We start from the raw sequence: 26,584 nt of genomic DNA, 5'->3' as shown, positions 1-26,584 counted from the left end.
ATTAGTAGTCTTCATCTTTATAACGCATCAGAGAATTTTGCAAATACAAGTCTCTGAATGTCTTCATTGGTGATCCTCCTCAAAACTCCTTCATCGGCTATCTCCATCTTCATGATATGATGCATCAAAAATATTTCTTTCTCAATCAATTTCATCTTTAAGAACTTGCAGGTAACACAAAAAAAGTTTCAACTACACAGAAAAATATCCTAACCCAATAGTTTTAAAATAAATATAGTTTTGAACAAGAAAAACATTAAATAATCATTAAAAAAGATAAGAAGAGCATACCTTAAGGATAATTTTTTATAAAATCAAATCATAAACTCAAAATCAACATATTTTTCAAAAAAACATAAATATTCATGATAAGAGAATTTGATCACTAAAGGACATATAAATCATCAAGAAGAGATAAATATTTACGTATAATTAAAATCTCAAGGATTTTTAGAAAAGCATTTCAAATGAAATAACACATCATCATCAACAACATGCATATATAAAATATAACAATTAAAAAAAACCCTTAAGAAAAGATGAAATAATTAAATTTATGCATACAACAATGTGAACAAGATAATCATTATGAAACACATATATCCAACATGCAATTAAAGCATATTTAATGCATATAATAATGAAAGAGAGCAATCTCACAAATCACAAGCCATTATGATTTATTCACACAACCTAGAATGGGTTTAAGCACAAAGGACCAAACATCAATCTTAATATATATACACATAAGATGCATGAAGTTTTATTAATAAACATTTTTTCATACAAGTAGAAAAAGTTTAAAAATTTTATGGAGAGATTTTAAAAAATCCCACATAACACAAGAAATGATATTTGCAAATCTCAACCATAGTTCAACCACCACAAGAATGACTAAAACAAGAGTAAAATCACAATGTCATTAATAGCTAAAACACACACAAAGTGTGAATAACAAATAATATCTCTTGTTTACATAAAATGACACTTAAAACAAGTGTATCAATGATTAGAACAAGAGCATAATCAATGGGTGCACAAAACTCACCACATTGAAAACATCTCTTGTCTATATAATATGGCACTCAAAATAAGTGTATCAGCTACTAAAATAAGAGCATAATCACAGTGCTTCTTATGAGCCAAACAAACACACAAAAGTTTGAGTAAATATCTTTTGTCTACATATAATGACACTTAGATAAGAAGCATAACAGGCGAAAACACAAGAGGCAAGAGAGCTTATAATGAAAACAAATTGATACCATCAAGAAGAATAAGAATAATGATTTTAACAATCTTTAAAAACTCTATAATTCTAAAAACATAACTACCATCACAGAAAAAGTAAGATAACAAGCATCGAATATTGTAACAATGGACATACAAATAAATGAGTGGTAAAACACACTCAGAAACCGAGGTCAATCACCTGTCAGTTAGATGCATACCTATACTAACAAAATGACATGAAGTGCACATACAACTCACCCTAAGGACAAACTCGAATTACCAACAACAATGAGTTCAGAGGCTAATCAACCATCAATCAGATCTAAGGCAAATGACAACACATCACTCATAACTCCTGAGAATCTGGACTAATAAGATGACATGAAGTGCACACATTACTTACCTCAACGGCTAACCTTGACTCTACAACATCGAGGTGCACAAGAAATAAATGAGTGATACAACATACTTATAGAACTAAAGGTCAATCAACTGTCAGTCAGAGTCAAATCATTTGGCAATCTATACTGACAAGAAAATAGAGGTGCATATAACTTGCCTTAATAACTAACTCTGGTCCCATAACATAGAAGTGCATACTACTCACATCGCTAAGGCCAACCAAATAATCATGAATGTATCGAAAGAAGAGTGATAAACTTACAAAGCCAAATAATAAAACCTTGAAAGACACATTCCAAGGAACAAGAACTGATAAGACAAAAAAATTTAAGTCAAGGAAATCCTCAAGTAATGCAATTATAGAGCTTTCAATCACGAACCAAAATGTCCATCAATATTAAGTGGATAAACAAAAAAATATATTATTTAAGAAACATTCTCACAAAACCCCACAAAGGGCTACACAAGAAGTCTTATAATATAAAAAATAATATTTTATTGAACATCATAAGTATGCAATAGAAACATAACACTTAAAACTTGTTTAAGGTACATGATGCAAATAAGTTTTAGTGAAAACATACAATCATACGACACGATAAAATGTCTTCTAATGAGAGTCTTCAATTACGAACAAGCATGTCCATCAATAATAGACAATTACTAAAGTGAACCATGAGAAAAATACTTATAACACCCATAAAGGGCAAAAACAAATTAAGAAGTTTCTCATAATTCTTAAATTAATATTTTATTAAAACTAAGTATGCCAAAAAACATAATATTTAAATCTCATACAAAACATGTAACATAATGTTCATTAAAGAGCCATGAGATTAAGAAAATAACACAATGACAAGGACCACAAAAGGGCCAATAAGAGAAACACCCAATAACATAACTATTTTTAATAAATTTTAAAAATTAACATCTTTAAAAGTTATTTATAAAAGTGAATGATTCTCATAAGAAATCATGCTCAATACCTTATGCACGAATATATAATCTCATTCATCATGTAAGATAATCACAAGTGAACAAGGATCATATATCAATATAAAATTATTTATTATAAATTCAAAAATAACAAGGTATCCATGATCACTAAGGTCATAACCACATATAATTTTTAATACTTCATAATCTATTTTAGGTTTCACATAAGAATCCATCAAGAGTAAAGAAAGAAATAAAAATTCAAACATAAGTTAAGCAAAATCTCATAAGATCATACTTGTGAATAACACATAATACCAATTAAACTATTTGATAATTTTTTTTAAAAAAATAAAACAAAGTTTAATAATAAATAAGAACATGATTTGACATTTATAACCATAAAGTGTTTGAATAAATCATCTAAATGCCACTAATACATGCTTAAGAATACTAAATCATATACATACATATTAAATAAAGCGAGTTCGAAAAACTAAGATTCAAACTAGATCTCATAAAAGCATGCACATATATAATTTCACAAGATCAAACAAATATTATAAACCTTATAAAATACTTAATAAAAATTAATCCAATAATATTTTTAAAAAATATCTAAAGATTTTAATTTTTAACAAAAATAACAAATATTTTTTAAAGATAAGAAAAGTGAGTGTTTTCTCATGCATAATGCATGAGATAGATAATTACCTATCAAGTCAAGATTTTTCTTGAATCTAAACCATACAACGATCACAAATCCTTCACAAAGCATAAACTCAAACCAAAGAATCTCAAGACTGTTATCATCGCAAAATTTTACTTTTGCAAGTCAAACTGACATTTGAAAAAGTTTTTTGAAAATAACTCACCTCCGTTTTTAAAATGCAGGATAATTCCGAGGAATGGGACTCGTCTGTCGGTACGAGGTTCAACTTTTCCTGACGCCTTTACCAGGGGTAATCGAACCAAGGATCAAAAGTGTGCTTAGCTTTGCTCAACTTGTCTAAATCGTGTTCTATTTCCTAAATGCACAAAGAATCAGGCATGTGCTATGAATTTTCTGAAAATGCAAATTTGAAAACATGATGTTTGCTTCAAAGTTTGGAGAAAATACTTGGAAAAGAAGCCCTTTGAAAATCGTGAATCCTGATTGAGAGGATGTTTTTGAGAAAATGAAAATCGATTTATGAAGAAATTTTGAAGTTTTGTGAAAATCGATTCTGGGAAAACTTGGTTAATTATGAGAAAAGTTTGAATTTTGAACTTTGGAATTGAAGATGTTAGGATTTTGGAAAATCATGAGTTTGAACTTGAGAAATACTTGAAATATCCTTTGAAAACTCAAAACTTTGAGAAAATTGATTTTTGAATAAGACTTAGAAAATTTTGAGAAAATTGATTTCTCGGAATTGGAATTTGCAAATGAATGAAATGAATGAATATGGATTTGAAAAACTTGATTTTGAGGAATTGAGAAAATTCTTTTGTATTTTTGAAAAATGCAGTGCATTTTAAAGTTAGCCTAAGAGTGTAGGCTGAATGTGGCTAATACGAAGATCACAAATATGAGTCTCATTCGTATTCCGACTATGGCCATAAATACAAATTCCACTGAGTTTGTCAACTCCCTAAGAGCTTGTGCACGTGCCATTCGTGTAGACCATAGTGAATTGATAAAGAATATGCATGAATTATACATTCATCAGATATTGAAATTTGCATAATTAAACTATATGCAATGCATCATATTCTAAGCAAAAAATGTAAATCTTATTCCAAATATTACAAATTTGATATTACATTGAATTGAATAAAGAAAATAAAGAAAAATCTTCTTTTTGAATGTTCCTGTAAAACTAAAAAACTTGTTAGTGAAGATATGTTGGCTTTTCTAGATTTATCCAGTAATATCTGGAAATTGCTGGATTTTGTTAGATATAAGCCTTTTTCATGACTCCCTAGAATAAACATAATAGAATAAGAAATAAAATTGAATAAACACGAAAATGGGGTTTTGAAAATTTTGAAATTAGGGTCCAAATGACTAAAATACTCGTGATAGCAAGACTATGGCCTTGAAATCAGGGTTTTCAGAAAGATATTTTATAAAATGCAAGTTTTGAAATTCAAATAAGGATAAATCAAACATAAGATGACATGACATGATTAAAAATATGAAAATTAGGGTTTTAAAATTTCAAAATTGAGGTCACATGACCAAATTACCCCCGATAGCAAGACTATGGCCTTGAAATTAGAGTTTTCTGAAATAAATTTTGGTAAAAACATTGGATTTAGGGTTTAAATAAAATAAAATAAACAAAAAATTAATCATGAAGCATCCTAATATGATTCTAAACATGAATAAACCCTAAAAACATGAACTTATACACGAAAATCAGGAAATATCATGAAAATTATGATTTTAGCAGTGTTTGGGGATCCTGCAGGCACCCTGTTTTGCAATTTGGTTGATTCAAGCATCAAATGGGTTCCAAAATTGATAAAAATTGGCACCTGCACTTTTTATCACCCTAAAATCAGATTGGATTCATAAAAATATATTTGTGACATTATTCCAATTCGAAAATTGCATTAAAACCCTAAAATAAGTTATTTTTACCCATGGTGACATATCAGTTTCAGTGTTAGACCCGAATCAAGAGTCAATACACCATAGAAATTTTTGAAATTTTACAAAGGTAAACTAGACAAAAAAATAGAAAGTCTCCTTTTTACAGATCAGAAAAATCATCTCCTATCAGGGAGATACTCTTCCGACAATCTGGACTTAAATATAACAAATCTAAAATTGATTAAAACAGGTACTTCTGGTTATAAATACAGAAACAAATAGAAGACTTTATTCAAAATTTTTGAAATTTCATCAGTGAACATTAGACAAAAAAATAATGAACTTCCCCTTTTACAGATCATAAATCAGATCTACGGTTGAAGATCTATGATCAATACAAGTCGGATTAGGGTTTTAATAAATCATAACGAGTTTTAAAAGATGAATCTGACTTTCTGACAGAGGAAAAATACTAAACAGAGGCAAAAAATTATGAAAATTTTATAGTAAATAGCCTACATTAATACGAAGCCACTGCACTTTACGGATCTCGAATCGGATATTGGATAAAAGAAATAACACATCTGCAAGTTATGCTTGAAATTAAACAACGATTTTAATCAACAAAAATCTCGATTTAACTTTGTATTTTATTAGCAGAGTTCTCAAATCCCAAAATGTCTGATTTTTTTACAGTAGTTCACTGACATATTCGTGAACAACATATAAAAAATCAGAAATTTTTAATGAATATTTCAATACAAACTAACATGCTTTCTACTAATCTGAAATTAAAATATGCAGAAATCTAAGAAACACTAAAAAAATATGATTTAACCATGAAAAACCATAAAAATTATCTAAACAGCAAAACAAAATTGTTTTTGATGATGAAACACATGTAATAAACATTAATATGCTAAAAAAATAAATAAAACACAGGGAATCCATGGCTGGAATTGCTTTTACCCTTGAAACCATGGATTAAATCCATTTAATCGGATAAATCTCATGTTTTCTTGGTTAAGAATATAAAAAACAATGCAATAAATGATTCTAATGGATTAGAATAATGGAAAACAACATGGAATAGGGCTAGATCATCTTCTTGAATTGAACTTGAGGTTCTTGAGGTTGAATCCATGGTTTAATCCATGAAAGGGGAGGTGCCAATGGTGAAATCTAATATAAAATCATAAGAAAACTAATAAAAAATAATAAAATAATGTTAAAAAAACTCACCTTGGGGTTACAGCTTCAATGGAGGAAGAAGATGTGTTGGAGAGAGGAGGGAGACCACGAAAATTTGAGAGAAAAAACCAGCCTCTTTTGACCTCTTGAAGTCCTCCTTTTATAGGTTTTCAAAAACTCACTTAATTAGGGTTAATTAAGAGTTTTTTCTTTTTTCAGGACTCTTTCTAATAAATCTACTAAGGACCAACGATTTTCCTAGAGGATTCTAACCTAAATGGACTCTAATTAATCCCTAATTAACATCTAATTAGACCCTAGAAAGTTCAAATGTGGTGCCACCTAGTGTGGGCCCACATTTGGTTTTTTTTAAAACTTGAATTTAAAACCTTTAAAAACCAATGGTTTAAAACTTAAATAAAATGATTTTTCAAAATTGCTTTTGACTCCTCTAAACCCCTAACCTAACTAGGACAATGACTAACCTTAGTCTAACCTTGACTTCTTCAAATGTGGCGCCACCCCGAATGGGCCCCACTTGAATTTTCAAAAACGATTTTAAAACTTGAAATTGAGAGAATTTTCAAAAGATATTCAAAAGTAAACTTAGAATTAAAAGTTTTGAAATGAAATAAAGTTCCAACTGGGTCAGAACTCCTCTAGATATGGCGCCAACTGAGTGGGCCCCACAATCGAAGTTTTAAAAAGTTGAAATAAAGACTGAAAATATCTTTGAAAAGGGGTTAAATTCAACACATGGAATTCAAAGGTTTGAAAATAGAGTTCTAATCGAACTGGAACTCCGGGCTAGTGTCCTGAATTTTTAGGACTCTAAGGTTTTATAATTTTAAAAGTCAAATAAAGAAGTTTTTGAAAGATTTTATCAGAAATGGTAAAATAAGTCAGAAAACGCAGTTAGGGTTAGAGTCCTAACTAAATCAGAACTCTAAAATAGAGTCTTAAATTAACTGGACTCTGCAAAACGACCTAATTTTTGTAAGCAAATAGAAAAGAATAAAAATAGAAGTAAAAACAGACTCTATAACAGACTCCTGACTGGATTAGGACTCTGGGACGTAGTCCTGATCGGACTGAAACTCTAGATTTTTTAGGTATTTTCTGAAAAACAGATGAAAGAACTTGTGAAAACAGTGAAAACAATAACAAATATTAAAATAAAACAGAATCCTGATTCAACTGGGACTCTAGGGATAGAGTCCTAATTGAACTAAGACTATCAGATTTTTGGATTTTCTGAGAAAACAAATGAGAGAATTTTGAAAAATAGTTAAAAACGGGATAAAATTAAAGTTTTGGTTCAGAGTCCTGATCTGATTAGGACTCTGAGAAAGAGTCCTGATTCGATCAGAACTCTAAGAATTTTTGGTTTTTTGATAAGCAAATGATGAAATTTAAACAAAACTTTTGAAAATCAGTGAAAATGGAGTGAGAAAACAAACTTTGGATAGAGTTCTAATTCGATCAGGACTCTAGGACAGAGTCCTGATTCTATGAGGACTCTGGGATAAAATCCCAGAATTTTGAAATTCTTTGATAAAAGTATAACAATTTTGATTCCTAAAAGGATAAATAAAAGGATTTTTGAAAGATTCTCTCAAAATTAAAATCAGAATCAGAGTCTTGATCCAACTAGGACTCTTCAAGTAGAGTCCTGGTTTAACCAAAAATCTGAGTTTTTAACTTCTCTTTGCAAGATTTCGAAAGATTTGATTAAAAACAGGTAAGAATAACAATGAAAGATAGAGTCCTTATTCGATTAGGACTCTGAGAAAGAGTCTTAATTCGACTGGGACCCTAGAATTTTGGCCAAAAATAAAGAATTTTGATAGGTTTTCTCAAAAACAGGTAAAAAATGTAGTAAAAAATAGAGTTTTGATCTGACTAGAACTTTGGAAAAAGAGTCAAGATCTAACTAGGACTCTAAGATTTTGGCCAAAACGGAGGAAATGGACAAGAGATATGACCATAACTGGTTTAAAAAAAAAATGGAGTTTTGAAAATGTTTTAAAAAAAGTAAGAAGATAAAAAGATAGAGTCCTGATCCAACTAGGACTCTGAAATTTTTGAGAAATTTGATAAACGAAGGAATCCGGAAGCGACGCCACCTAAATGGGTCTCATCTGAGAATTGAAATCAGTTGAAAATTGAGTTTAAAACGAATCCAGATTGTTTTCTTGAGAAAACATTTCAAAATATAAGGTCTTGAGAGTTGGAAAATGACAAAATGCTGATTAAAAACCCAGGTTTTAAAATTGATTTTGAAAAAAAAGTTTTAAAACTCGAATCTGGATTAAATATTTTGAAAACAAAAGTGCTGGATCTCGGAAATGAGATGTAATGACATGCAATGCTATGCAATGCAATGAAATGGTATGCTGAATGCATGTAATGATATGCAATGACACATGAAATACATAAACACTGGAAGATGGTGAAAATTTGGGGTGTTTACAAAGACCTAAAAAGGCAAAACCCCAAAGATTTCTTGACTCTGATACCATATAATGAAATATGTGAAAATACAAAACGAGGGCCTCTAAAAGCTTATAAGATCATAAACACAAAGTGCACACTCACTTAAACAAGTCCAACTAAGGGACAATAGAAGGGTACAAAGGCACTACACATGCACTAAGTGCATTCAAGACATCAAAAACTAAAGTGTGGAACACAAAAATATAAAAATATTCATCTTATTGAGCATGAATGCTTAAGAGAAGCAATATCTTACAAAGAAGAGAAAAACAATATATATAAAGCCAAGATGGGCATTTAAAAGAAGCATTCACTGTTTCAAAAATCATATAGACCCTATACACTGTACAAAAAAGATAAAAATACAATAATGTCCCTAGTGAACATTCACTATTTACATGAAAATAACAAGACCAAAACGCCCCTAGAGAGCATTACCTATTACATCAATATAATATATATATATATATATATATATATATATATATATATATATATATATATATATATATATATATATATATATAAACAGGATTGTGCCCAATCAAGACTAATACTTGACAGAGCCATTAGAGACCATCCTAAAGCTTGAAAGACTTGACAGAATTTAAACTGAAGGAAGTTGACTATACAAGTTATTGATGTCAACCAAGAAAGGAATTCCAGATGAACTTTGGCAAGTCGATGTCTCTTTTTATTGGATCTTCCAAGTGCATTCTAAACATTGACTTATAGTTTGGGCTGGTCAACATTCAGTTCAATAAGAAGCGTATCTCCAATTCAAGCTAAAACTATTAAACAAAAGAATCAAAACAAACAATGGAAATGTGAGTCATCTCTTACCTTTTGATTTTGTAGCACATCCAATATTTCATCGTCATTCCACAGCCTGCTACGCAGCTCCATACGGTTTTCTTGTGAGACAATGTGCCTGCCCATGTCTCGTATTTGATCATGCATTTCAAACTCATCCTTGTCGATTTTAATGAGAGATTTATGTAAGAAAACCTTTATGGCTATACTCGGAAAAAATTCACAGTCCTTCCACATGTAAATAGCATTTTCTTTACCCTTTCTACTGAAGAAACAGGCAATATCCAAAAATATTTGCTTCTCTGTTTCATCAAGTTCATCATAACTTATTTTCAATCTTACATGAACATCCTTATGTTGATCTTGCTTCAACCTCTCCAGTGCATCTTCCCATTCCCTTGTACTATGCTTATCAAAGAAGAATGATCCCAGTACTTCAAGAGTTAAGGGTAATCCATCAGCAGTCGAAACAACTGTTTCAGATAAGTCAGCAAATTCCTCAATTGGCTTTGCTCTCCCAAAGGCATGGAAGCTAAAAAGTTGAAGGGATTGTCTAGGATTCAACTTTTCAAGCTCACAAGTATCATGGTCTTTCAGTTTATGTACATTCAATACATGCTTATTTCTTGTTGTAATGATAATCCTGCTCCTAGGGGAAAACCAACTTCGGCTACCTGCCAATGCATTAAGTTGATTATTGTCATCAACGTCATCAAGAACAATAAGAACCCGTTTGCTATGGATTCTTCTTTTGATCAGATTGATTCCTTGACTCACATTATTTATAGAAGTGTGTTTGTCATTCAAAACTTCAGAGATGAGCTGCCTTTGCAGCGAAACAAGCCCATTGAACTGCTTAGCAACCTCCTTAATGTTGGAAATAAAACAACTAGCTTCAAATCTGCTGGAGATTCTATTATAAGTAGCCTTAGAAACAGTCGTCTTGCCGATTCCTCCCATGCCGTGGATACCAACCATTCCGACATCATAGGCTTCTAAATCCAACAATTTCATCATGTGGTTCACACGAGAATCAAGTCCAACAGGGTATTTAGCTACATCAAGTTGAAGCATATTTACATCATCCAGGACCCTCTTGACAATTAAGGGAATGAGCTTCTGTTCTTGCCTGTCGGACAGAAGGAAGCAACAAACAACTCAAAGAGGTGATAAACTGAAACAAGAAGCACTAACAAACGATAGAAAAGCCAATGCTAAGATACAACCAGGAAGCATGTCAAACGACAAAGAACCAATACTAAAGATGCAGCTAAAAAGCATAGAAACTGACAGAAAACTAGTGCCCAAGCTGCAATTAAGAAGCAGGACAAGTGTTGGACAACAATTGCCACAACTGCAATTAGGTTAAGGAATTAGTCCACTCTAGGTTACTGTGGTATATAACGACATGTTCCATCTAAGTTATATAGACTTCTAAAGCAAGTATCAGATCAAGAACCGTTTCCTTCATAAGTTGCAGGAAATGAAGAACCAACATGTCAAATAGATGAAGCTCTGCGGTAGATGGTTATCTTTCATATGTTACCATTCTATCTTTAGTCCCATTGTCTACCAATGAAAGATTTTGTCAGCAGGATCCCTTAAGAACCATTGAAAATATACCAATGAAAGCATTCGTAGTTGGGCCACGTAAGGCAGGGTGGTCATGCGCCCCACCCGGGGTTTTCTGGGAGTGGGTTCCTCGTCATAAAAAAAATCGTACATTTTCTTTTACCTACTAGCATATTACTTTGTCTATGAGAGAGAGGGAGAGAGGGGTACCCATCAGCCTGAATTTTCGCATTGTAGCATTTGATCTTCTAACGTAGGGAGAGAGAGAGGTTTTAACCATTAGCCCTCACTTTTCACATCGTGGCCTTTAGCCTCCCCTGCTTCTCTCAGTGCAGCCTATATATATATATATATATATATATAGAGAGAGAGAGAGAGAGAGAGAGAGAGACTCCAATGACCCTCCCAAACCTCTTCAATGGATGTTTTATTAGATTTTTGGTGTTTTTCTCAAAATTTTGACCGTACAGATGTAATTTATATGCTTGTTTTTATAGAAATCAATTCTTGGAGCATTTAATTATGATGTATGGATAAGTTTTTATAAGTTTCAAAATCAATGGTGTACAATTTTTATAAATTTTAGAGGCTCCAAATACCATTTTTTCTATCCAAATTTCATGATTCAAGTGTCGATTTATAGTAAATCAATCATGCTGAACACATTTGTATGGTCAGAATTTTGAAAAAAAAACCCAAAAATTTTCTATTGGAGGTTTGCACACACACACACACACACACACACACACATATATATATATATATATATATATATATATATAGAGAGAGAGAGAGAGAGAGAGAGAGAGAGAGAGAACATTGAAAGGATCAATTGATGTGGGACTCAAACAACATTGGTAGGATCAAACGCTGGCTAGTGTCAACCACCCTGCCTTGCAATTCATCCTCTACTTAACTCACATACCCATGGTTCATCTATATTGTATCGAAAGACTCTGAAAGAGTAATCCAAAAACTTCAATAAGGTTCGACACTGGAGAAATTTCACGGTACATGACTTGGTTTACTATTTTCCCAGTTCATGTTTCAGTTATTGTGAGACTATTTAGAAACTATCATGGTTGGTAATGGATATTGCAAAAGTTTGATTTAACATATCATTACTTCTAGATACATAAAGAATATATTACCACCGGGGGCGGCCGTGTGGCCAGCAAGGAGGTTGTGAGGGTGCTGAGATGAAGGCACAAATCAAACCATGCTGATGGGTGTGTCCGTAGCTTTCAAAGGTGGGCCACATGTAAGTCAGGGTGGTCGTGGGACTCCACCCAAGGTTTTCTTCGCTTCGGCGAGGATTCATCGTAAAAAAAAAATAAAGACTATCTATTAACTTTAAAGAAGGTTTGCAATGGATTAATACTCATTTTTTAGTTAATGCAGATCTCTCAATAAATGTCGAAATTGAAGGTTGAAAATGAACTATATATGGATCCTTGAGATTTGATCTGATTGAAGATAGGTTCCTGTTCTTGGTTGAGTAGAGGATGAGTTGCAATCACCATTTGGAGATGTGGGACAAACAGAATTGGTAAAACCTCATGGAAAATGGACAAATGGTTTTTACCCAACTAACGAAAAAGATTATGAACATTTTGGTAGCAGTTGTAACAGTGATATAGTCAAGCTTGAATCCAACCAACACTTGTCGACAACGTCCCCCTCCTCGACCAACAGCATAATATTAGAAAAGGAACAACACAACCAGCCGTCATAATCAACACACAAGTAATCCCAAAGGAGATGAAAGAAGACCATGTTTTCCACTTCTTTTAATCATACACGCATTGTCCTAAAACCCTCTTAAAAACAAATCCCAACCGTTAAAGGCTCCTCTCACAATAAATTTCAACCTTAGATAATCTAAAACAGAATTCTATACCATGAAAGATGCTGAATAGCAAAAGGAACAAATTATTGAGACAATACTTTATTGGTTAGCCTTTTAGGCTGGTTTTGCACTCGAACCATGGACAGACACAGTGCTCTAGCACGTTATCTTTGCCTTTAATTTGTCCTCCCCAATTGAGTATGAGTTCGGTATGGAACTATTTTTTGTTGTCTATTATATGTTCTGTAACTCAAACCTTACGAACATGATCTCTATAGTCTATTTAGTTAAGAATATCTATTAGATAAGGAATTTGTTATGTTGAGCCCTGCAAAAGAACCTAAAATCAACGGTTTATATTGCACTAATACTTGGTATACAAAGAAATGTAGTTTCTTTTTTTAAACAATTTAATCCAAAGCATAAATGAACAACAAATTAATCAAAAAGCTCCTGCAACTAAGAATTTTAGAAGTGATCCTTAAGTCCACATTCATGGGAGGACAGAAAGTTTACTCAAATCAGGGAGGGTAGAATGAGTAGTCATACCCATCAGCTTCGTTCTTGACATCATAGCCTTTTATCTCCCCTGCTTCTCTCAAGGCATCCTTCCATTCCTTCACCTTCTTGTCATCCAACCCCATGTTCTCTTCATAATTTCTGAACGCTGCTTCAAATGGTCCTCTTTGATTCCTTACTTCTCGAGGTTCGACATTGTCAAGAGGAAATCACAGAATCAGATAAGATATTGGTGGATCAACCAATTGACGCTAATCAAGGAATTGGTTAGCGTCAATTGGGATTCCACGATAACTTCTATACTCATAAAGATTTCTTTCTTTTGGTTTTGTAACCTTTTACTTTGCTGTAAGTTATATATACTACCTCATGTAACCGATACAATACAATAGAAATCATTCTTCTTCCTTTTTCTCTTCACATGGTATCAGAGCAGTAGTACTGTTCATTTTTTTTACTGTTTCGTTTCACCTTCTTCAGTGGTCTTTCTCTGGAACCGTGAGAGATATTTTCATCACAAGATAGTTGCCCAAGAGCTATCCAACAATTTTTTTGTTACTGCAGCCATCTATAGGAGCAGTTTTTCACAGTCGGCAGAGCATTGTCAGTTAAGGATCTTCATCAAATTTTTTAATGGCAAATGAAGGATCATCCAACGATTTGTCTGGAGCACGATCAGATCGGACCTCTGATAATGACGGTTCTCCATTTTATCTCCATCATTCTGATAACCCAGGTGCTATTCTTGTTTCTAATCTCTTGAATGGGGATAATTATGCTACCTGGAAACGAGCCATGAAAATGGCACTCAATGCAAAAAACAAATTCGGATTTCTTGATGGTTCCATCTCTGAACCATCTATATCAGCCTCGAACTATCATGCATGGCATCGATGTAACGACATGCTTCTTTCGTGGCTCCTTAATTCAGTCACCAAAGAAATCGCTAGCAGTGTTATATACGCTGATACAGCTCGAGCAGTTTGGCTCGATCTTGAAGAACGATACTCTCAAGGCAATTCAGCCTGTATTTTTCACCTAAAAAAACTCATATCAGATTATCGGCAAGAACAGAATTCCTTGTCTACGTATTTTACAGGATTGAAAACCCTATGGGATGAACTGCAGTCTTACCTGGACATACCAAACTGTACTTTTGGGGCATTGAGAGAACATAGTTCGTTTCATCAAAAGGAAAAAATATTTCAATTCCTCATTGGCTTGAATGACTCGTATAACACCATTCAGAGTCAAATCTTAGCCATTGATCCTATTCCCAGCATTAGTAGGGTATATGCAATGGTCCAGCAAGAAGAAAGCCAACGCTTATTTCAATCAGTTGTTCATCAAGTCGACTCTAGTGCACTGAGTGTCTGTGTCAATCGGCCACAAGTTCGATCAGCAGGACAAGGGCGAGGCCGTGGATGACCCAAATGCAATCATTGTGGCATGCTCGGCCACATAAAAGCATGATGTTATGTACTTCACGGCTATCCCCCACATCTTCAGCAACAAAAAAACAATATAAAGACATTTGGATCAAAGGAGCCTCATGATACAGTCACGGGCCCCAAGGCATGCTTTTCCACTGCAGCAAGTGATACCCAAAGTGATGCCACATCCATGTTGACCAAGGAACAAATAAAACAGCTATTGTCGCTCATCTCTCTGGATCCCAACACAGCAACCGCTAACATGGCTGGTAATCATCACTATTCTGCTCTTTGGATTATAGATACTAAAGCATCCGATCACATGACATCTGACCTATCACTGCTTTGTGACGTCCAAACTTTTCCAAGTTCTAAACCAGTTAGATTACCTAATGGTCAAACCATACATGTTACACATTATGGCACAAGTCACATTTCCAAAAATTTCATTTTATACAATGTCCTTTATGTTCCTAATTTCCAATTTAATCTCCTTTTCGTTCATAAACTCACTGACTCTCTTAATTGTGTTGCCATATTCTTTCCAACATTTTGCATTTTCCAGGAGCCAACCAAGAAGACGCTGATTGGAGCGGGTAGTTTGCATGACGGATTGTACCACCTTCACATTCCTACCATCCCTTCTCGAGCTATGTCTGCTGCATCCCCAAATAAATATACTATTTGGCATGAACGACTCGGTCACCCATCCAAGGAACGACTTGCTCAATTAGCTCGCAATCATGATTTTATAACCAACTGCCCCTTACATATTTGTGATGCATGCCATCGAGCAAAACTATCACGTTTACCTTTCTCTGATAATAATTCTAAGAGTGATTTTCCTTTTGATCTCATTCATGTGGACATTTGGGGTGGCTACCATACACCATCACACACCGGTGCACGTTACTTCCTCACCATAGTCGATGATTTTTCTCGCTGCACATGGGTTTATTTGATGAGATTCAAATCTGAAACTTATTCTCTCCTTGTTCAATTTTACAAAATGATCAAAACTCAATTCCATTTGGTCATAAAAAAATACGTACGGATAATGGTACAGAATTCCTTTCTCACATGACACAACAATTTTTTTCTGACAATGGTATTTTTCACCAACGTACTTGTGTCAATACTCCCCAGCAAAACAGGCGTGTTGAGCGCAAGCATCGGCACCTCCTTGAGGTTGCTCGAGCCTTGCGTTTTCAAGCTTGCTTACCCATTCATTTTTGGGGAGAATGCATTCTCACTGCCACCTATCTCATTAATCGCATTCCCACTCCACTTCTTCATGGAAAAACCCCATATGAATTGCTCTTTCATAAAACTCCGTCTTATGAACATTTACGCGTTTTTGGTTGCCTTTGTTATGCTCATAATACAAATCCTCACAAAGATAAATTTTCTGCACGAGCTAAACGTTGCATATTTATCGGTTACCCGTTTAATCAACACGGCTATAAAGTTTTTGACCTCGATACCCATCTGTCTTTCACTAGCCGAGATGTTATCTTTTATGAAAACGAGTTTCCTTTTAGAAACCATGAAACCTCACCAATCCCTCCTAACCTCGTCCTGCCCTCCCCCATCCTTAATAACACAAACGATGATTTCTCTTCACCCATTGAATCCCTTAGTCCACCACCAATTACATCCATCCCAGATAACACACCTGCTCCATCATCTCCCCCCCCACTACGTCGGTCAAGTCGAACCCACACCCGACCTCACTACCTGACCGACTTTGTGTGCAATTCCGCCAGCATCCTACCCGCCTCAAACGGTAAGCTTCCCACCTCCCTTTATCCCATCACCAGTTATTTACACCTTCAAAAATTTTCGGCTTCCCATCGAGCTTTCCTTAGTGCAGTTCTCTTTGATCACGAGCCACGCCATTTTAGAGATGCTGTTCGGAATCCAAATTGGCAAGCGGCAATGGCCGAAGAGCTTAAAGCTCTTAAGGACAATCACACATGGGAAGTGGTCACACTACCACCCAATAAGAGACCGATTGGATGTAAATGGGTCTTCAAAATCAAACGGCGTGCAGATGGTTCCCTGGAAAGATACAAAGCACGTCTTGTTGCTAAGGGCTATACTCAGGTAGAAGGATTTGATTATCATGACACATTTGCCCCTGTTGCGAAACTAGTTACTGTGCGATGTCTCCTTGCTCTTGCTTCCATCTATCAATGGCGGTTACACCAACTTGATGTCAGCAATGCTTTTCTTCATGGGGACCTTGATGAAGAAATATATATGGATTTACCCGATGGCATCCATCGCAAAGGGGAGCGTCAAGTATGTCTTCTCAAAAAGTCTTTATATGGACTTAAGCAGTCCTCACGCAACTGGTTTAGCAAATTGACTCATGCCTTACTCTCTGCGGGATTTGTCCAATCTAATGCCGACTACACTCTTTTCACTCAGAAATGTGATTCTCGAATCACAGTGGTACTTGTATATGTTGATGACATCATTATTGCAGGGAATTATGATCCAGATATTCTTTCTTTAAAGTCTTTTCTGCATGCAAAATTTCACATTAAAGATTTGGGTCCTCTAAAATATTTTCTAGGTATTGAGATTGCCAAGTCACCAGCAGGTATATTTCTAAGCCAGAGAAAATATACATTAGACATCTTATCCGATTCAGGACTTCTTGGAGCTGCACCAAGTGATTTTCCCATGGATCAAAAACTCCGACTTACATCTGATGAAGGGGAGTTATTTGATGATCCGTCACAATATCGAAGATTGGTAGGTCGACTAATATATTTGACAGTTACACGACCAGACATAGTGTATTCTGTTAATCTCTTAAGCCAGTTTATGCAAGCACCACGGACACCACATTACCATGCAGCCATAAGGGTATTGAGGTATTTGAAAACTACACCTGGGCATGGCGTCATTCTGTCTTCTAAAAGCAAAATGCAAATAGAAGCTTATTGTGATTCTGACTGGGCCAGCTGTCCCATGACTAGAAGATCCACTTCCGGATATTTTGTAACCATCGGGGGCAGCCCAATCTCATGGAAAACAAAGAAGCAGAATACCGTAGCAAGATCATCCGCAGAAGCAGAATATAGGGCGATGGCATTAGCCACTTGTGAATTGATTTGGCTCAAGGCTTTATTATCAGAGTTCGGTTTTATACATGACGAACCCATGAATCTCAATTGTGATAACCAAGCAGCACTTCACATTGCGTCAAATCCTGTGTTTCACGAATGCACGAAGCACATAGAAATTGATTGTCATCTAATTCGAGAAAAAATACAAGCAGGGATCATTAAGACCAATTTTGTGCCTACGAAAATGCAGATCGCAGATATATTCACAAAAGCACTCGGAAGGGATCAATTCAAATTTTTGGTATCCAAGTTGAACGTGACAGACCTTCACACGTATCAACTTGAAGGGGAGTGTCAAGAGGAAATCACGGAATCAGATAAGATATTGGTGGATCAACCAATTGACGCTAATCAAGGAATTGGTTAGCGTCAATTGGGATTCCACGATAACTTCTATACTCATAAAGATTTCTTTCTTTTGGTTTTGTAACCTTTTACTTTGCTGTAAGTTATATATACTACCTCATGTAACCGATACAATACAATAGAAATCATTCTTCTTCCTTTTTCTCTTCACAGACATCATAAAACACAGGGAGGATCAAACGCTTGCACACGACCATCTTGGCTATCTCCATAAGGCATAATCTTGAGTCTGCATAATGCTTTGAAAAGATGGGTATAAAGATCTCTGACCTCTCAATGGCTCTAAATACTTCCATCATCCTCTCCCCTTTGCTTACCCTCTCTTCATCCATGAAAAAGGTACGGATTCCTCTTTGCTTGAGGGCCTCATACAGTTGGCCACAGAAGCCACTTGCTGCGTCTTGCCATCTAAAGCTCAGGAATACATCAAACTCGAGCGCACCACCAGCACCCTCTGATGATAAAGGTAGCCGTGAAGATGGTAACTTGCACTCCTCAGCTATATCTGTCTCAATGCTTTTTTGCGGCATTGTTGTAGTTGTTCTCGTCGTCGTCATCATTGTTTTTCTTCTTATTTCTCTAATTATTATTGCTGCTATGATAATCATTATTTCGAGTACTGTCATCAACATGGCCATCAGCACAGATAGCTGTATGCAGAACTGCTCTACCGTTTTTCCATCAGCAGAAAGTGACCCACATCCTCAGGAAGGTGCCTCATCATAAGAAAAAATGCACAGAGATGTGTATATATTTATCACATATTTGGCACACAGGTACACAACGTAGTGCTCAGTTTAAAAGCCTCTTAAGCCTGGGATGATCAAACCTAACAACAAAACATGAGATTTAGACGTTGCTCATGCTTAGCCCTCCACATGTGCTGCACTGGGCTCTATACTGCAAGTTTTAGGGCCAGGTTAGTTGGAGAATATATGTTGAATTTACTTGTTACTGAATCCTTATCTGTTATGTTTAATGCCCATGTTAGTTTTACTCATTGTGTCCTCCAACCTCAATTGCGACAGCTTGGTACGGCTTGGAGACTCGGCGGTGCTTGGCTGAAATGTTGTCAGTATCAGAATAGGACCTGTATCGTTTGGCCAACGATGCAAGTGTATCGTTCAGAATGGGTCAAAAAATAATTAAAAAATATTACTTGTCAATCAGAATGAGGCATGTGTTAAAACTATTAAAATAATAATTAATAATTAAAAAATTAATTTAAGTTATTTTTATATTTATTAAAAAATAACCGATTCAAGTCAGTATCGTATCGATTTTCTGGTGATACGATATATATCGTTCCGATACGCACCGATGCTGAAAACATTGGCTGAGCCAATGCTTTCCCCCTTTCTTTTACTTTGTGCTGGGCCACACTCAAAAGGGAAAGCATGATTCTTTGCTTGAGGCAATGGATCAGGTATGATTATAAGCACGATGCCCTAGGAAGGTTCGGTGGACTCCCTCCACTTTACTTGATAGGCAAATCAGTTTCACCCGCACACCCCCCCCCCCCCCCCCCCACAAAAAAAAATCAGTGCCTATCTTCGTACCCTTCCTAAGTATTTCAGTGATACCAGTGGTTCTGATCAAATATGACTCCATAGATGTGCTCTAAAATCATTCTTTTAGTGACGTGCGTCCATATGACGGCTCCCTTAAAAAGACACCATTACTAGCTCTATGCTTGTGTGCCTTGGACAGGTACGTGAATATGGATGAAAATTGTGATTTCGGGTGGAATGCGGCCTAATACCATATCCCACTAATCCAGTGTTAGGCTAAACAAATTCAGATGGTGAAAAGCTCAGCCGAGATCCATTTTTTTACATGTAAAATAGATTAGACGTCTGTCGAATTCAGATATTTGTTTAGATTTGGAAGGGAAAAATAAAAAGCATATTTAAATCTGATAAGAAAAAATTTCCACTAAACAAAGTTAAATTCAGTTAGTGGATATAAAAGATCTTACCGTTGAGCATCAAGAGTGTTGGAAATTTACCTTAATTAGTGGCTCATGAAATTGAACCAGTGAGCTCGGAGTCAAGCGTAAACGCATTGTCTTTCAAGCAATAGTTGTCACACTTCGGATCAAGGTCTCTGTCCAATGGATACTCTTGCAAATATGCTCTCAAGATACAATCGAGCTTTTGCCTACTCACGAAAAGTTAGTTCACGCCTTGCACTGAGTGAGACCGATAACCTCGACATGAACCACCTTGAATAACCTCTTGATTAGGATAGAAAGTTCTAGGTTCGAATTGGGTATGAATCTTGAATTTGGATATAAGTATAGATCCAAACCATAAAGTAATTGATCAAAATAGCAACCGAGTTCGGATAGCAGTTGAATCTCGATTTGCATAGAAACTTGTGATCATCGCAAAATTTTTCCTCTCTCTTGTTGTTTCTCTCTCTTCCTTCTCTTTTCCTTTTCTAACCTCTATTTTTCTCCTTTTTGAATGGAGGAAAATAAAAGAAAGAGAGAAGAGAAAAAGAAAGAATGATAGAGAGAAGAGGAACTCTTTTGCGCGGTCTCACTTGACCTTTATTTGAAAAATATTTAGAAAATAACTCGCCTCCGTTTTGAAAATTTGCGGGAAAAAGATGGAGAGACGGGATTCGCTCGTCGGTACGAGGTTGGCGCCTTTACCAGGGGTAATCGAACCAAGGCTAGAGTCTATGCCTTTTGCTTTGCCTAAATATAATCTAAGAACTTATTCTAACTCTAAATGCACAGAGAATCATGCTTGTGCAATGCAAAAATGTATGCTCCTTTTGAAAGATGTTTTGAAAATTTCCCAGTGTTCTGAGATAGACTTGATAAGGGAGTGAAGAAAATGATTTGAATCTAACTTAGAACTTGAGATAGATCAGAGAAATTTTAAGTCTTTGAAGTAAATCAGAGTTTGGAAGAGTAAGTCTTGACTTAGAGAAAGAATGATTTACAGCTTTTGAGATGAAAAGATGATGAAATTTCAAAGTTGGAGATAGACTCTGAATCTTGAACTTTTTTTGAATTTAGGAAAGGAAATGAATGCTTGAGATGGAATTGAATTTAGATTTTGAAGTTTGAAATTGAAATGAACTGAGAAAATCAAATGGTATTTAAGAATAGAAATGGATTTAAGAGATTCAGATTAGATCCGAAAATAGAATTGAAATCTAGAATTTGGAGTTGGATTCCAGATATTAAACAGAATGGGATCCGAGATTTGGAATCCAAGATGGGCTTGGGTTCTGGATCCTAAAATAGAGTGGATCTGAAGTCTGAGATCCGAATGTAGAATTGGATTCTGGATCCTAGAATGGATTTGGATATGAAGTCTAAGATCCAAGGTGAAGTTGGATTCTGGATCCTAACATGGATTTGGATCTGTATTTTGAGATCCAATATGGAGTTGGACTCTGGATCCTAAAGGAAAATTGGATCTGAAGTCTGAGATCCAAAAGTGGAATTGGACTCTGGATCCTAAAGAGGAATTGGATCTGAAGTCTGAGATCCAATATGAGTGTTGAATCCTGGATCCTAAAGAGGAATTGGATCTGAAGTCTGAGATCCAATATGAGTGTTGAATCCTGGATCCTAAAATGGATTTGGAGTTAAATTCAGAAGATGAATCAAGATCTTCCAAGTTTAATTTGAACTTGGAAAATGAATTTTAGAAATTGAATCTTGAATATACAAATGAATTTCAAAGTTGAATTGGATTTTAAATTTAAGATAGATTTTGGAATTTGAAATACAAGATGATTCGGAAGTTTCAAAGTCAAATGGGACTTTGAAATTGAATTCTTGAATCCTTTTGAGAAATAGAATTGAATTTGAATTTATAAATAGGATTTGATCTGAGAAATGAAGGAAAGAATTACTTGGATTTTATGAAAAAGAATTTAGAAATATGATGCAAATCTAACCTAAATGATGAATGAATTTAAATTTTTGAAATTAGATTTTGAAAAGCTATTCCATTCTTTAAATGAATTAAAATAAGATTGAAGATATAATACATCCTTGACTATGGTCATTGAATGTATTATATAATAATCTATATTTTAGATTCAAGAGAAGAATGAAATACGTTTGGTGCTTTTATAGAATTTAAAATGAAATTAACTCTCAATATACCCTGACTATGGCCATTGGTATATATTTTGAATTAATTTTAAGTTAAATTCTGATAAAAGAAGAAAATATTTGAGGAAATATGATGAATTTTGAAAATGAATCTAGTGTGGATTCAGTGTTATTTCGTAAAAGATAAAAACCCTAAGTTTTGTCCACACCCTGACTATGGCCATTGATATGGATCATCAACTTAGGATTAATTTACCTCTTACGAAAATGGTGCACGTGCCATTCGTGTTTCACCATTGTGAGTTTTTGAGAAATAAGGGCAAAAAGCATGAGAACAAGCAATTCATGATATTTACTATGCTCATTCATTTTAATCTAAAACCGGAAATGTAAATTTCTCATTATACTCTACCTATTATATATTTTGAATTTGAAAATGTCAAAGCTTCTAAGCCAAGGGAGAAGTCTTGCAAAACAAGAATTAGCACAAGGCAAAAGAAAACTCCTAGAAGGAAAACCTACAAAATTTGTGTTGAATCCCAAGATGGAAATGAAAAAGGGTTCATATATACACCTATGTGCTATGCATGTGAGGGTGCCTATACGGCTTAATACTTAGGTCCAAAGGAAGCATATGATCATGTATGTATAAAGCTAATCCTAAGTGAATGGTGAAGATACAGATGTATCATATGAATAATGAAGGAAAATTGTTATGAATGGAAAATCACATATATACATATTTATATATATATATACATATATACATACACATTATGTAATATATGAGAATGAGAAGAGTGTAATATAGAAGATATGGGAAGGTGCTGATACGCAGGTAGTGGATATATAAAATGTATATAGTGAATGGGACTGCATCTGTTAGGGTATCTATGAAGGTGCTGAAAAAGTAATATATGTATATATATATATATATATATATATATATATATATATATATATATATATATATATATATATATGCATATATATGGGCCATAGATACAGGGTAAATGGACTACCGCAGTCCATTGGGCTGCTGCACTGGGGGAATGAGGCTGTCAGGGATGTTGCTGGGAGCAAAGGAGGAGGGTGATAGGTAGGAAAATGCTGGAACAAGAATGGTCCAGGGTGGGTCATTAGGGAAGGCAATAGCCACGGTGAGCTATTATGGAAATAAAGACTACAATGGTTCATTGTGAACCATTGTGAAAGACTATGGCTGTAGTGGTTCCTCAATGAACCACAATGGAAATGAAGGGGCCACAATGGCTCCTTGTGAATCACTGTGAAGAATAATAACTATAGTAGGTTCCTGACAAACTACTATAGAAAGAAAGATTATAGTGGTTCTTTGTGAACCACTGTAAAAAAATGTGCAGTTGTAGTAGTTTTCAATAAACTACTGTGGAAATGGAGGACCACAGTGGTTCATGGTGAATCACTGTGAAAGATTCTTTTTCCTATGGTGAAACCTGTGGTTGGGAAGAAGGTTGGTAGTAGATGTGCATTAGCCATGTACAGGTGAGAATGAGAGACTGCTGAAGGTAATAAAATGGTGAGTTAATAGTGAATCTATAATGAGGTCTATACAACGTATGTAAAAGGATGGAACGAAGATATGGGTGCTGAGATGATAACATGAAGGGAGAAAAAAATGCTGTGAAAGATTACAGGTATGTACTAAAAAAAAAGAGAACTTTCTGAATAGCCAAACCAATTTCCGATATCCAGAAAATGCATCAAGACAAAGTTTAGACAGTGATGCCAGGAGCCTTAGGTAGAGGATTGATTCTTAAAATTTCCCGAAACACTTGACTGATAGGTCTTTCAACTGAGTTTGTGGTCATAAGGCCACGATCAGCTGTAAATTAGCATTATAGACATTAATCACTTTCCACAGGATACACAGGGACAAATAATCATGTATAAAACGAAATCTGCAAATTCTGATTCAAGAGAGAGATGGAGCAACCTATCAAAGTTCTGTTGGTATTACTCTACCGATACTACTAGGGATCAATACAGGACTTAAGTTCTGAATATCAAAAAGGAGAGTTGCTTAGTCCATGGAGATATTATATCAAAAAGTGACATCATTTAAAACAGAAATATTGTTGAAACTACCACTGACATACATTTATCAGAATCATTTTTTTTTCATACGATAGCTATTCCAAAAATATCTACTTATGACCCAGAATCACCTAGAGCTGTATAGATTTGATTAAGGGAGAAGGCTAAAGAAACCACAAAAAAAAAATTGCTTCACGATCTGTGTTTACAATCCCTGAGAAAGGAATGGAATAGGATTTCAATTTACCTAAGAAAAGAATAACACCCTACTAGATCATCAGATTTACCTTGGAGCAGCGCAACTTGACTCCTAATAGAGTTACATAATACAATTCCAGACTATACGAACCACCATCGTAGGTGTCTATAGATTCTTCATGAGCAGTTGCTCCATCTCCCGATGGGGCTGGGGTTAACCCATTACTTGCTGACGAGGAGATTCCATCTTACGATTATCAATGGTGGATACCAGGCTTACCGTGTTGCATTGTTCAGGCCAATCCTCTGAAGGCCTGTTAACTAATTCAATATTACCTTCAGTCAAACTTAACCATGTTAGTTTCATCAAAATCACATGATGATACATCCGTAACACCAAGATACTCCACCAGCATCTCCTTAATGGAATCTTTGGACAGAGATACGTTCGATACAGAAAGAATGATCAACACAGGTCGATGTTAAAGGGTGAAGCTAAAGTAAAAAAAAAGGGGGGGGTGGCATCAATAATGGTGTGACTTATGTCAGGAACCAGTACATATCCGATAAACTCAAAGATTGGAACATGCGCACAGAATAAAGCTATATGGTGATGAAAATATTTACATGATGGTGAACCGTGAGCAGGGGATAACGAAATGTATGGGAGTACCCTGTATCAATACTGCAAGGGGTTTTACACGATAGCAATCCAAACATACAGGTAAAAAAAAAATGATAACAACAGGTAGCGGGAAATCAATCAAAGAGCAGGAATGTTACAGAAACTTAACCAAATAGCATGAATGATAATGCAAGATGAAGAATGTTGAGGCGATGTATACAATGCATAACAGGCGACATTATCACCAAAAAAAATATATATATATATATATATATATACATATATATTCACATTACGAATTACAGAAAATAACAGAGAAAGATGCACGGTGAAGGATAGGAAATCCATGACCAAAGAAAATTTGTAATTAAAGGAATAAGATGTCGGAGTCTTAAGAATCTCCATTTGATGTTGCACTATATGCGTGAATCAATATTCGCTATAAACCGAACTTGATATCACGTTAGTGCTTCTAATGGGGCCAAAACAAGGAAATCAAAGATCAGAAACTGGAGAGAGGGGGTTCTTACTTTGTGGTTGCGGAGATTCTGGAGGAAGGAACCTACCCGATTCCTGCGATTGATCAGGAGAGGCAATATGACCCCGTTTTCTTGCCGTAAGGCCCTCTTCAGTTGATCGAGAAAAAAAAAAAGATAATTCCCCCAAAAAATTCCAGATGCAGGCACTAATGGATCACTCAATGGCGATTCTTCAATATAATCGTTGGTTTTTCTTCGGCCTTTCAGAACCTCCGGAAGAGGGAGCATAGGAGGGGAATCTCAGGAAATGTCAGAATGGGGAAGCTAATAATGGACGAAGAAAAGCGATGGAGGAACGATGGATTAGTGACTATCGATCGATGGAATCGGAATGGATGTCGGCTAATGGTGGATTTTTTAATGGGGTCAAGACCAATGGGCACAGATTGAAGTGGTTCCCCTCCTCTTTTCCCTTCTCAGTGCATGTTCTTATAGGAAACAAAAGAAAAGTCGAGAAGGTTGCGGCAGTTGAGGATCGACGGGTGGATGAAGGTCTGGTGCTGTCGATCGGAAGGTGGAGAATGGGGGAGG

At 35.1% G+C, this 26,584-nt stretch overlaps 2 protein-coding genes across 2 annotated transcripts; both read right to left on the bottom strand.

Annotated features, from left to right (window-relative positions):
• Positions 1-26,584, bottom strand: LOC149847153 (disease resistance protein L6-like). Its single transcript, XM_089996849.1, has 3 exons — positions 26,045-26,584; positions 9,683-10,781; positions 1-107 (listed from the first exon to the last, which is right to left on the bottom strand). Exons 2-3 carry the CDS (start codon positions 10,724-10,726, stop codon positions 18-20), a joined length of 1,134 nt encoding a protein of 377 aa, XP_089852975.1. The 5' UTR covers positions 10,727-10,781; positions 26,045-26,584; the 3' UTR covers positions 1-17.
• Positions 18,657-19,088, bottom strand: LOC149847154 (putative 2' cyclic ADP-D-ribose synthase BdTIR). The gene has a single exon (XM_089993337.1). The coding sequence runs from the start codon at positions 19,086-19,088 to the stop codon at positions 18,657-18,659; it is 432 nt and encodes a 143-aa protein (XP_089849463.1).

Source organism: Nuphar pumila, chromosome 2 (assembly GCF_984573655.1).
Source record: "Nuphar pumila chromosome 2, dmNupPumi1.hap1.1, whole genome shotgun sequence".
Lineage (NCBI taxonomy): Eukaryota > Viridiplantae > Streptophyta > Magnoliopsida > Nymphaeales > Nymphaeaceae > Nuphar > Nuphar pumila.
Note: the sequence above shows the minus strand (reverse complement) of the source record. Positions and strands in the feature narration are given on the sequence as shown.